Source organism: Bombus huntii, unplaced genomic scaffold (genome assembly GCF_024542735.1).
Source record: "Bombus huntii isolate Logan2020A unplaced genomic scaffold, iyBomHunt1.1 ctg00000072.1, whole genome shotgun sequence".
NCBI lineage: Eukaryota > Metazoa > Arthropoda > Insecta > Hymenoptera > Apidae > Bombus > Bombus huntii.
This window is the reverse complement of record NW_026099330.1, coordinates 282954-297596: the sequence shown is the minus strand read 5'-3', so window position 1 is coordinate 297596 and position 14643 is coordinate 282954. Positions and strand designations below refer to the sequence as shown.

The 14643-nt window shown below is 35.4% G+C and overlaps 2 protein-coding genes across 2 annotated transcripts in view; one reads left to right on the top strand and one right to left on the bottom strand.

Annotated features, from left to right (window-relative positions):
* Window positions 1-14207, top strand: part of LOC126876352 (venom serine protease Bi-VSP-like) — a 54775-nt gene extending 40568 nt beyond the window's left edge. The window contains exons 5-6 of the mRNA XM_050639207.1: window positions 13879-13974; window positions 14051-14207. The gene's annotated coding sequence lies outside the window, so the exon portion shown is untranslated. The remainder of the gene's footprint in view (window positions 1-13878; window positions 13975-14050) is intronic.
* Window positions 5480-8245, bottom strand: LOC126876355 (omega-amidase NIT2-A-like). The gene is made up of 4 exons (XM_050639211.1): window positions 8065-8245; window positions 7495-7663; window positions 6987-7220; window positions 5480-6835 (listed from the first exon to the last, which is right to left on the bottom strand). Exons 1-3 carry the CDS (start codon window positions 8146-8148, stop codon window positions 7087-7089), a joined length of 387 nt encoding a protein of 128 aa, XP_050495168.1. The 5' UTR covers window positions 8149-8245; the 3' UTR covers window positions 5480-6835; window positions 6987-7086.
* Window positions 14208-14643: the final 436 nt, after the last annotated feature.

The following is a 14643-nucleotide window of genomic DNA, read 5'->3' as shown; positions in this document are numbered from 1 at the left end:
TCCGGTAATGTTCTTCATGTGGTCCAGGCATTCGAACTCGCAACATCGCTCTCCAACACGGAATTTCTTGCATGTCTGTAGTAAAAAGAAATCGATCAATTGTACAGATCAATCGTCACTCGACTGCTCGAGAATTCAGATCATCCAGAGAATAGAATAGAGACGTGGAAAAATGTAGTGCGATCATCGCAGTGGGAGGAAATAGGGGGATAGGGACCAAATGAATGAACGAGATGTTAAGGACAACTGACGATAAGTTCTTCTTTTGTCGGGAATTGCATGTTTGTGAATGGTTTGTGGGTGGTTAGGTGGAGAGAATTGAAGAGTTTGGAGGTGACTGGAAGAGTGTTTTGGGCAAGGTAGATTGCAGAATGGTTGCGGTAGCATTGTGTTAATTATGGGTTTGTACATGTAATCTTTGTATGTATCACTACATACAACCTAACGTATATTTTTAATAATACATCAGAGTTTTAGTTATTTCATAGCTATGAATTTTATACTCTATAATCTTGACGTTTTATTTCACAGAAGCGTTTGAATATCCATAAAAATTAAATGAACCAATGTATTCATTATCTTATAGAGAAGATATATTATTTTTAATTATGTTCCAATTATTTATCATGATCCTGATTTCCTTATTCTGAAAATTTGAAAGGAAGTTTTGTAGTTTGATACTTTCAGCGACAAAGGGTCAATATTGCTTTAGTATATTTCGTCACATATACATGTATATCTATATGTCGGAGATGAAAGGACACCGGAACCTTTGGATAGCCCCGCAACATTGCAATCTAAAGTCTACTATAACTGTAACTAAACTATTGTAGTTATTCAATCCGATTGTAATTGTTCGAGATTAGTGACGGTGAGCTTTGGCTCGAGGTGACAGTCTGTCGCCCAACGTAGCCGCGGTCAAGGGATGAACGCTTTGCCTAACAAAGGTATGGAGTAATTCTATAGTTCTCCTTAAAAGAAATATTCGTGGCGACACGCGACAGTAAACATTCCCACGGTTTCTGTCCCGTGGCTCGCCACACGCAGACCCTATTCTTCGAGTAAGATGATTGCCAGATGTCGATGCGTCTCCGCAGTACATGTTCGGCTAGCCCGAGGGCCCGTTATAAATCTTAAGGTTTAGTTAACTAAAGTCCTTCAAACAGACAAACAGTCTTTGTCCCAACTACGGGAAGATAGGGGAGACATATTTTTCAACGAGCGGCGTCTCCCACTAGCAACTTTCCCTCGAGGGCGGCTACCATCTTTTTCTAACCACCGATATGGAGATTGACCAATTAGCAGCAACGTCAATTTCCCTTACTTCCTAAACGAAGGCTTTCCTCGACGAATCCGATGATCTCGTGTCCTTAGACACACCCCATTATAGTTTTCCTCTGTGGCATCATCGGGACGGGACGGGCATTCTTTTACGCGCTCCCGTCGACCAAAGAGTAACGTCTTTACGCTCAGCAATTATTTTTACGAATCAGACTTAGATTCAGCGAGAACGCCCATCTGTCATCCCGTTGGCCGCGGATTCGTTATCGAACCGGAGACCATTGTCACTAGTGTCGCGGACGTCTCACCGCCGTGGTAGATTGTCAAACCTGTGTTATTCATACCTGTGTCAATAAATCGTATCTTCGTTACACCGCAACGATGGCTACCTTCAATGAAGACTCCTCAAACACCGACAACCCTATCCCCAATGTCATTCCGACATATATATCCACCGAAAATGCGCTCTTGTAGACAAACGCTCGATTCGCGTCATAGCTTTTAAAGCTTGTCGCATCTCAATCCGTTGGAAAAAGTTTTTCCTGTAGCATATTTTATTTTTACGAACCAACAAGGTCTTTGTTTATTTCCTTCTGCTTTTGCTCCAATTTCCCCATTGTTTTTTCAAGGATAGTATTTCAGAGCCACTAGTCAAGTTTATTGTAACAATAAACGTACGTTTCGGAAACATTTTGTGCTGTGAAACAGAATACACTAAAGTTTGAAGGTCACATCGATTTTCGAAAGTTTATAAATGGAGGTGTATGACAGTATCACCAGCTGTTGCTGTCCAAGTAACTCCAACATCGAAATACTACAACGATTCCAATCGAAAACGCTAAGAGCCTTAATAGACGCACCTTGGTATGTTACCAACGAAACCATCCATCGCGACCTCAAGATACCTACAGTCAAAGAGGAAATAGCAAAATATAGCGACAGATATAGCAAAAGAGTCAACAAACACCGAAACCCCCTAATCACTGGACTACTCGATACGACGGACCAGATTCGATTTCTTTTTACTACAGACATGCAAAAAATTTCGTCTTGGAAAGCGATGTTGCGAGTTCGAATGCCTGGATCACATGAAGAACATTACCGGAACTGGTAAAGTTTATGTCGTTGATGATAATAATTCCTCCACGACTCAGCAACAAAAGCTACTCTGGGTGATGAGCTTAATGGTGCTGTTGCGGCTAGTTTAATTTTTCAACAGGGATCCAGATGGCGCCGTTGACGAAATTCTTTCACTATAAACGTCAACGATCAACATCAGCCATCAGGGAACGAAGAAGGTACGCTGTAACGTGTCTGAGTAATTATACCTCGAGGAGTACATACAGTTATGTAATGAAGATTCGTATGTGAGTGTTTGTTTTCTTATTTCTTTTCCCTTTGTTTCATTTGAATGGATTTTTGTACTCAAAGAGCGAGGTAAGATTACGTCAGATACGTTTTTACATATGCTAAAAAAATGGAAAATGATGATGATGAATCAATGACACGTAGAAAATTATAATCTATTGTATTGCTGTTATCTAATGGTGTTGTAGTTGACTGTATGGTGGATGTATCTAATGGTGTTGTAGTTGACTGTATGTTGTTCAATATTGCTATGAAGCTCTTCTGATTTATTGTCACTTATACGAAGGATGGAAGTATACGAAATTGATAAAATTATTAATAATATTTACGAAGAGAAAGTAAACTGTTGGATATATGACAAAATAATTCTATTTTAAATAAGAGACTGGTCAGCGTGGTTATTTAGTTTACAAAATCAAACGAATTTAATGAATGTAATGGTAAGGAAGTAACTATAAGTGGCTGTTAAACTATTTTTATGCTTGAAAAGTAATTCGCAAAGTAATGTAAAGCAGTACTACTGAGTTGTACATAACCTCTTTCAGAATTTGTTCTTAACCTCTTGCTTCATAGCTTCCTTAATTATACTCTTCAAACTTATTGACTACTTCGATGTTGTTACGAACAGAAACTGATAAAATATTAATCTTAAATATAGATTGAAATGAAAGCTTGTCACGTAAATATGTGTGTGTGTGTGTGTGTGTGTGTGTGTGTGTGTGTGTGTGTGTGTGTGTGTGTGTGTGTGTGTGTGTGTGTGTGTGTGTGTGTACTGCTTACTCAAACTATGGATCACATAACCTATACAAAAAAAAAAAAAAAAAATAATTGTACACTATAAAGCAAGAGGTTAAATCTTTAATCTGTTAAGAATTAAATTTTTTATTGAAACTGCGAAAATTATAAAAGTACCAAGCGAAGCAAGTACGGAATATAGGGATATAGGAAGCGATGGGGAACAGCAAGTAACTCCAACATCGAAATACTACAACGATTCCTATCGAAAACGCTAAGAGCCTTAATAGACGCACCTTGGTATGTTACCAACGAAACCATCCATCGCGACCTCAAGATACCTACAGTCAAAGAGGAAATAGCAAAATATAGCGACAGATATAGCAAAAGAGTCAAGAAACACCGAAACCCCCTAATCACTGGACTACTCGATACGACGGACCAGATTCGCAGGCTGAAGAGGCACTACCCGCTAGACCTAAACGTTAGATTCATTTAATTATCCAAATTAAGCTAATGCACTTACTTATAATACTTATAAATTATACCTATCTATAATAAGTATTAACTTATTGTAAATAAACAGCCATGTCACTGCGCCACGCCAGAAAAATTACTGAAAATTCTCAACGCGAGAATTGATTGTAATTCCAACAAATAAATAAAAAAAAAAAAAAGCTGTTGCTGTCCCCAAGCGCCAAAATACGTTCTGACTACTATTTTATGTATCTCACAGAAGTATGTCTTCATTCATCATCTCCCATGCCATCCACCAACGTGTTCTTAACATGTTATCTCCTAGTAAAATATTGATATTGAGTCAGATATCCAACTGAATAATCTTTTCGGTGTCTACTATAAGACATTTAAAACCAAGGCTCGTACACACGTGTGCTTATACGTCAGATGTAATACTTAACACGAAACCTGCTTATATTAATATTAAATTTATGCATAGTAGGATGTTCGACCTTTGTAAAAATGAAATTATAATACATACAGTTTCACCGTGGAAAAGTGAATCTTTCTAGCATGTCCACGCAAATGCAGCGGAGGGGAGGACTGTGCATGCACCAAACAACTTTACGTTCGTAATTTTTCACACAAATGTACAACTGTAGGGAAATAATTATCTCTGATTTTTCGGATGTTAGGAATCGACAATATCGCATAACGGAATGCTGTGTTCTACGTATTCTATTTTTGTTACGAAAGTGGTACAAACGAAGTCCACGTAAGAATAGTACAACAAAATCGGTTGAGGTTAGGTTATCGTGCAGATATCGCGGCTTTTGCATTGGAAATCACGCAACTGCCAGTCTCGTCGTTCCTTGTAAACGAAAGAAAGGTATTGTAATCGGTCGGAATTAACATAAAACTCGTCGCATGCGACCATATGGCCTGAATGTTGAATAAACGAGAGTAGAGCGCGAGCTATGTGATTCTAACCGTTTAGGCGGAAACTAATGATTGTAACCAGAGCCGAGATATATGCCAATATTACTTTGCTCGACAAAGCGTATAAGATGAGGAGAGAATCGCGATAAGGTAGAACAAGAGACAGATATTCTCTACGTAAAGCAAGTCTGTCAACTAGATTGAAATCCTATAGCTATAACTACAGTGAATCCATATTCTGGCGAATTGTCTTTTCACAAATGAAGCTTCTGAAGAACGGAATTGATACAATAACTACTGTTCATTCATAACTACTGTTGTAAGAATCTATATATTTGTCTATCTATATCTATATATATCGATCTATATATATTTGTCAGAATGTCATTTTATCAAAAAACCCATCCTCTGTAATCATAGTTTAACGAAGCATAATTAATAGAAGAGGTAGAGCGTTAAGTGGAGATGATTTAATCACAGTTAAGTAGATAAATCTCTATATTAGTCTCTTTAATTAAAATGTCCTACGTTTTATTTGCGTCATTTTTTTTCTTCATCCAATTTAAAATGTTTAAATAACAATAGCCTATACAATATAATTTTATGTAAAAAAATTGATTATACCATGTTTATTACAGATATTTAACATTTTTGTGTACATACAAAATTTAGATTATACCTCGCTTGAGAACAAAAATTCTATTTGTTTTCCTAACATGTACTAATAATTATTGATCAAACTAGAAAAAGCTGGAGGAGATTACTTAGGAAGATTACTTAGCATCTTATATTCCTGGCAAGAGAAAATGAAAAATTCGTTTCTTCTCTTTGCTTCCCTGTTCCTTCTTTCCTCCTTTTTCCCTTTTTACATCGCGTTGTTTTACATCGCAATTTACATTTATTTGTAAAGTTTGAATCTTCTCGATATTGAAGATGTTGAAGCTGCAAGTATGTATTTCATTTTAATCCATTCGAGACCGAGATTTAATTGTAAGACGATACCTAGGTGTCGGTACGATCTGAATGTTTAGTTAGAATGATTCTGTGTTTTACTCTCTCCAGGGTATCCTTTTCATACTTTGATTTTAAATCGATGACAATCTTAAATAGTATGCCTCATATTTTTAAAATATAAAATTATATACTATGTTATTCTATAATGTATTATGTACAGTCATATATATATATATATATATATATAATAATTCTATATTGAAAAAAATATGAAATTAACATGATATATACATTACTACATAAGTTATATATAAAATATGTATACTATACCCTTGCCTACTGACTGATATGAATTTCTTTCGGTCTCGAATGCGTTAAAAGAGAGCGCAAAGAAGGCGAAATTACTTATTGTAATTAGTAAAACGACCTGAGAGGCAGACAGATACAAGAAAGAAGGAATATTATATTAGCGGCATTATCATGTTTTTGCTCTCTTTAAGTCTTTCATCGAGACAGACAATCTACAGGTATTAATCGACCAATTTCTCCAAGCTGATAACTTCGAATTGATGTTTATATATAAGAAGTGTTATGTGTTAATCTGTCTAAATGTTTAAAAGGTGTTATAAATTAAATGTTGTTAAACGATACGTAATTGCCTTTTGATCGTAAATTTTACTATCAAGGGGTCTTTTATGTATGCGTAATCATTGTGAATTATAACAATTTATGTGATCGATATTAAAGGTGTTTAAAAGCATGTAGTTTTTTTCTATATTACTATTCTCCTATATTATTATCCTATATTATTATAGCATTCCTATATTATTATAATATCCAATTACATGTTGATACACAAGATATACAGATTATTATTTATAACGTTTTGGTTTTCTTAATTGAGTCATTCATTTAGTACAAATGATAAGAAATTAGTAATAATTCACAAAAAAAAGGATATCGTAGTAGAAATATTATAAAAAAACATTTTCTGTTTTAGTGTAGAGTTACTCCTTCTTACAGACAGTGTCGTACAAATCTGTACGTCTCTGAGAAAATGTAGGTATCTGAGCCCTTACTTCCTCAACAACTTTTAGATCTGATAGAAAAAAGAAACATACGAAGTAATAAGTAATGCTTACTAATAAATTCAACAAATACAGAGGAAGATGGCTAAATCGATAAATTAACGAGACTAAAAATTAATTACATCATGGATCTCTCGCTTTTAATTTTAAGCTGTAAATTACCGATATCGGTGACTGCCATATTCTCTTGAGTTTCCAAATCGTAAAGAATCTTTCCCCAGGGATTGGTCAACTGTGTATGTCCCCATGCGACGTAACTTGCTTAAGGAACACGAGCCGGTGATATGCAGGCAACGTATAATTGATTATCATTCGCTCTGAAACGCTGAAGTAATGACCAGTGCAGTGGTCCAGTGGTCATATTGAATGCCGCTGGATATATCAGCATTTGGCAACCTAACCCAGAGAAGCAGGAAATATGAAGCCACCGAATACCAATTAACTTCGTAGTTGCACGGTTCACATTCCATCATTTCTGAATATGCGAGGACAGTCCTCTTATTGTGCTTTTAATTCTTTTATTTGTTTCATTTTCAGCAAATATACTGGTTTTTTAAATTAAGCTTCTTTTTATACAGAGTTACAGATTATATTAATTTTATATAGAATATATTTAAGAAAGATATTTAATTTTTTGCTAGTTAAGTATTGATCGATTAAGTTACTGTACCTTTGTTCCGATAAATGCGTGCCATTTCCTCGAATCTAATATCATAGCAAATGCCAATACCTATTTTGCAGCCCTTCACATCGAACGTCGTTAGGGAGTTACCAGGACTGAGTGAATCACTCTCTCGAAAAGTAATCTTATTAGGAATGTCGATGTCGAATAGATGTACCTAATAACATAAAAATGTGGTCGCTAATTCTATTGCTGCAACTTTTGTAATTTAATATCAAAGTTACCAACTCCTAAACTTTAATTATTTTTTATTTAATAACTGACAGCGTTTTTATCACTTTCTTTTATTAAAAAATCTTATCATTTAATAATGTTTAAAAAGGAGAAAAAATAAGTATAATAATATTTTAAGTATGTGAAAAATTTATACAACAACAAACACATTACAACAAAAATGGGCGTTTCCCGTATCATAACGTATTTTATAAACCGTAAATTATAGAATTGGTTATAGTATACGTATGTACATATGTATATTCCTAAATTATTCCTAGATAGAGTCACTTTCTTCACCCCAATATTTTCAAATTCAAAGCCATAAAGGAATATATTACTTACCTTTCGGTGTTTTGCTATCAAAGTTCCATCGGGACCCCAAATAGTACAGGTATTGTACAATTTAGCGCCCTCTATTTCAGGCATCGTACCACCAACTACATAGATGTTGTTTTCTTTAGCTGCGTTCGATGAAGCAACGCTCGTTTCACCATCAGGAATACTCTCGGCGTATTTTGGAAAGTACTCTGCATTGCAATATTTCAATTAATGAAGAATAACTGTCTTTTGTTCCAACCATAAATTAAATTGAAATGTTTGTCAGTTTTTTATTTTTTAAATTATTAAAATAACTAAGTTTTATATTTCGACTTAATTAAATATGCAATTACTTAGCTAATAGTATATATAATAAATTGTTTCTACAGGTTCAAAATGAAAAATGAATATTTAGAAATATTTAATTACGACAATGCTATTTGTGTTAGCATCAGTGGCTTGTTACTCAACGACTTTGCTAGTACTTTTTGAAACATAAAGTTAGTTTTCAATTAACACTTATACTAGAGGCGGAATTATAAATGCAAAATAATTGATAATACTAATTTATAAGTACCTAATTATTAGTATCTTAAAAAATATATTTATACAAAAATCACGATAATCATGAAAATGGGGAAATCCTATATTCTCGAATCAATTCACAATTTATTTTGTATATTAATTAGATTCCGCGCTCATCAGTACGTACTCACTGGCGACATCGAGAAAATGTATCGGCAATTCCTCGTACGACCAGAGGATCGGAAATATCAAAGGATATTATGGCGCAGCGCGAGTGGAGAAACAGAAACATATGAGCTTAACACCGTAATACTCTTATCATAGAAATAGAAGCAGTCCTCAATTCCCGCCCGCTAACTCCTATCTCCACCGATCCAAATGATCTCCTAGCCCTCACTCCCGGACATTTCCTCATTGGCGATTCATTAATGTGCTTACGTGATCGAGATTTCAGAGACATTCCATCGAACCGACTCTCCAAATGGCAGCATATCCAACAGCTTAAACAACATTTTTGGAACCGCTGGCATAAGGAGTATTTGAACGAGCTAACCAACCGCAATAAATGGAGCAAGGGTGGACACAGCATCCAAAAGGGCACAATCGTCATCCTCAGAGAGGACAACGTTCCCTCCATGCATTGGCCTCTGGGCCGAGTTATCAAGATTCATCCAGGCGCCGATGGTGTCATCCGGACAGCTACAGTTCAGACGGCAAAGAGCATTTTGGATCGGGGCGTCAAAAGGCTTGTCCCACTGCCAATTCAACCCGATCTCGAGAAACCCGAACAACTAGCCACCGAGACGAAATAAGATGGGAACTTCAACCACACCTCGCTAGTTTGATCGGTACCCTCTCAACGGGGGGAGAATGTTACGCCATGCGGCTTACAATAGGTCATATTCTTAACTATCGATCGCGGCACTATAATGTCGCAGACGGATCGTCGCGTCTGCCCGGCAAACAAACATTGTAGTGGCAAGCGCATGGTTCATTAAGCAGGGCGACTTCCAGAAACGTCGACTCGTGGCCCGTATTTTACCTCGCAGTAAAAGAATGTGGCGTGATCCGAACGTAGTGGGGGTCGCCTTCCAGAAAAAAGGAAAAAAATCGAAAGGCGTTCAGAACTTTTCGAGAAGTCGAACCGTCAACACATGTGGTATGTCGCGCATTACTTATCAACCAAAACGCAGTTACATTTTTTTTGTTCCATTTATATCTTTCTAGTTAATAAGTTGTTGAAATAAACATTAATTTATTTGTGTTAATTCTGTGGAATTTCGTTGAACTACCCTTATTATCATAATCGAAATAAGGGGATCGATCAGTTCGTGGCGTCGATTATTTAATCGTAACGGGAACTTACAACTCTCGTTGACGTGCTATCTCGCGATCGCGTCTCTCCGCGAACGGTCGAAACAAAATGATTCACTAAAAACTGTCCTGAATTCCTAAGAATTTATTTACCGCAAAACTGACAAAGTGTTTATTTAAAACATGAGGTTGAAGGTAGTCCTTTTCTTTCATTTCATTCATTTTCATTTTCTTTCTTAAGTATGGCTAACACAATATCTAATCAATTAAAATTTTATATTTTCACGTGAAAAGTTTCTTTAGATAATTATTATCAACATGATGACTAACTCTTACGGATTAATACGTGTCTGTAGGGCAATCCGGTGGACTTGATCGGCCTTTTACTTCGAAAGTTGAGTAATCGGTGTCGCTTTCTTACGCATCTTTGAACTGTATAAATGTTTTAAAATTGTTTGATCCAGAATGTACCACACCGGACAATCAAGAAGGCAGGTGCCTTGACTACAGAAAATGTAAACCTCTGCAAGAAATATGGCAGATACAGTACCGTACAGCCACCGATTTTTATAGACGATCAGTGTGCAGATACCAGGGCAATGTTACGATCGTTTGCTGTCCGAACGATCCAAACAAAGAGAAGAGAGAAATTTTAATAAAAACTGTGTATAAGTATAAGGCTTTGCGACCACCATACTGTGGTTTTAGCAACGTCTCTCATACCAGGGTGGTCGATGGTAAACCAGCTGAACTTGGTACGTTTTATGTCTTTCTTTCCGATTAATAATAAGCCATTTACTGCAAAGAATGAACTTTAAAGGCATTAAACAGCACATCAATGTACATTTCAATTAGACTAAATAATAATGCTATGATTTTATCGGTAGTAACTTTACTTATTAACTTGAATTATTTCTTTCTTTTACTTCATGTTAGGAAGAGTATCTTTTTGCTTGAAATAAAAAATTGATATAGGAGTAATAATATGGATAGAGATCAAAAACTGTTAGGGCAGAAATTACACGTTTGAACTTTATAGTTCAGTATAGTTCAAATAGAAATTATATAGAATTATTTAATAATTTGTATTCCACTGGAATAAAAATTTAATTTCTGTCTTTATCAAATCTCTGTTTCAGAGTATTTGTACGTATGTACTTATCGTCTGCTGTATGATCGAATTTCGAATAGGTAATAATCGTTGTTACTCGTTATGTGAGAAAAAATTATGTATATTCACAACTATGACTATTGCATTTTAGGCGCTTGGCCATGAATCGCTGCATTAGGTTTTCGTAATCCCCGAAACCCAGACAAACCACTATGGAAGTGCGGAGGTTCCCTGATATCGGCTAGGCATGTTTTGACCGCAGCACATTGTGCACATATGGATGGAATAGAAAACATACACAATCATAATATTGCCATTCTTAGATTGGTGGAGGAGGTGCCATTTTCGAGTAAGTCCTCAAATATATATATATATATATATATATATATATGCTATTGAGTATTACTGAAGTATCATATCCTGAAATTTCTTACTGTACACATATATTGTGTCATAAAGCGTGTATAATTCTTTCTCATACTTTTGGTCATTAGTTTCCTGCATTTTCATTTATTTTTTTATTTTTCAGGGTACGTATATCCCATTTGTACGAAAGAGCCCCTACGAAAGAGCAACTTCGTCGGCTATAACCCCCTTGTTGCTGGATCGGGAGCATTAAGATATAGTAAGTGATATCAATTTTATAATAAAATTAAATAGTTCCAGTCTTAAATATCTTTCTTATTTTCTTCGTAGGACGACCACGACGTAATGCATTAATGGAAGTACAAATGCCAGTGATTAAGAACGCCGAATGCAAAATAGCTTATTCCAAATTTCCTAATGCACCTGATATCACTGATGGTATAATATGCGCCGAACATGCTCAGGGTGGAGAGGATTCTTGTACGGTAATTAAGTTACAGAGTTACTACAAACTATACGGTATCTGAAGACACGTCGATTCGAATTAACATCAAATCGACGTCTTAAACATTAAAAATAATAGATAAACACAATTTAATAGTTTTGCCCACTTCTCACACCTCGTTATGGTATTTAATCTAATTTCCTTCTAATCTTAGTTTTGCTCAAAATACATATAACATGTACGTTATAAATTGGAGTATTTCAATACACAAATCAATAGAAGATTATTACTGTATATAAGTATAATTTCAATACAATTCGATCGATATATTTCAGTATCTTTGATTAAAAATTTAACGATCCTTTCAGGCTGACCGCGGCGGACCACTGCTGATACAACATGAATTAACCTCGTATTTAATAGGTATTGTGTCTTATGCTTATAAGTGCGGCACAGCTGGGTATCCCAGCGTTTACACTAGGGTCACATCGTACCTTGACTTCATTCTCCAAGCGATGCAATAATATGATATTACTGTTCCATAAATATCATTGTGTAAAAAACGTAAAGTTGGATTTTCTTATTGTGGAGATAAGAAACAGCTCAAATTTACATTGTTTTGTACGTTACAAATTATAGGCTTAAAATGTACGAAATGTAACTTTGAAACGACACTAATTTTTTACGCACGATAAACCTCCACGACTTAGGTATGTAAAGATGATAAACGTATATTAATTCTATAAATTTGGTAATAATAAACCAACTTTCTGAGAAGTTCTGTAAATTTCGTTTCTGTTGTATCAAGAGAATAATGGAATATTCCACTTAGATCGTATACTTCTTGTACGTACGTACAAAATTTTCCGGCTAATCTAAAACACTTCATAAGATAGAGAGCTTCTGGAAATTCGGACACAGAGAGTGCATAAAATACAAGATAAGTCTCGTGTCTTTCAAAATTATTTTTTATTCGCTAAAAACGTCCTGTGTACTCATGCAATCACATGCAACCTCGAAACTTCACTTATTTTTTATCACTTTCCAATTCAATACACAGTTTCAGCATTTTTGACTATATGTAAGAGAAATTTCCATTCAGCCAAAGGTGTACTTACAGATTATAGATTCCTATACGACTCTCAGTAAAAATTTATCCGCACTCCAGATAGTTAAAACTTCTGTCGACCGTATTGATCCATCTGCACTCTTCGTATGACGTCAATATCTGCTCAGTGCTGCTGCGCAGGTTTCTTTGTGTTACGTCAATTCGTTTGTGACCGTTGCGCGAGTAATGGCGCTTTGCAATGGTGATTTGCAGGAAAACAGTGCAGGATGCTGTGATTCGTTTCTTGTGGTCGGAGGTTATGTTTGATGCCTATATTTATCAAAGATTTAATGCACATTATGGAGAAAGTGTTTTGTCACGAAGTGTGTTTGAATGGGCACAAAAGTTCAAAGAAGATCGCACGAGTGTTATGAAAAAACAGCTGGACGCCCGTCCACATCCACGATGACAACATTGAACGTGCTTATGAACTTATGCTCTATGGAATAGACGAGTGACACTGGATAATGTGGCAAATCATTTGCAAATCAGCCACGGCTCTGCTTATGCAATAGTGCACGACAGATTTGGATTTTAAAAAGTTTGTGCGAGATGGATGCCGAAAAAGCTGATGAAAAGGTGAAGACGACGATGCATTCGTGGTTCGCAGCTCAGCCCAAAACATTTTTTAATGAGAAAATACAAAGGTCCTTCGGCAAATGGACAAAGTGTATACAGAAATCGAGTGATTATGTCAAAAAATGATGTATGTCTTTTTTGACAATTGCTTAAAATAAATTCTACACCGACAGAGCGGGTAACTTTTTACTCACCCTCGTAAGACACTTAAATTTCCAATCTATTATGATGAATAAAAGAGCTTATACTATTAAATCTAATTGTATTTTGTTGCATGAGAGTACACGTGTATGTGATGTACATTACCTTTATATCCCCTTGAACGCTTCAATATTGCGCATATATACTATATTTTGTACAGCTTCTATAAAATTTCGTATGTTTGTTTAGGCTGTTAATCTAGAGGCTGGAGTACAAAGAAGTGGCACAATGATGTGGGCTGATGACATTTATAATTATCAAGGAATCACCCCTACATTCGCTCAGGTATATATCGTTGACTATAACGTATTTAACATATATGATTGTTAGAATATTAATAATTAATTTTTAATTCTATCAGAATTTTAATGAAACTGTCCCTTGGGAAGGAAGAACTGATACCTTGATATCACGGTTTGTACATCCTATATATACGACAAATTTTAGAACATTATATAACGAAGAACCAGATCGTCGTGGCCATGTGATGTGAATAAAAGGACTTGAATTTGATGATATTTTTATAATGTTAGATAACATAACTAAGTATCTTCACAGTAAGATAGGATGACATGGTTTACATGATCTTAATGTTGTTCACTCGAGTGATGATATTATAAGGAAAAGCGTAATATCACAGGTAGGATGATTCATAATTTAGAACTACTAACTCATGTATGTATTAAAAATTAAAGAAATATATTAAATTTTATAGGATATTTATGTTTAGTAACCAGTAATTCAGAGATTGGTATTCATGGTTACTATAACGAGGCTGTAGAAACGCACCCTTTCTTCTTTGCAAATGGTCCTGTATTTATGTCTAAGCCGAAACTGGAACCTCTGAATAATTTAGATTTATTCTTGTTATTTTCTAAAATACTTATCTACAGTATACCATAAGGAATGATACCGTATCGCACCTAATCAAGTGCCTTAAGAAACATCAACAGG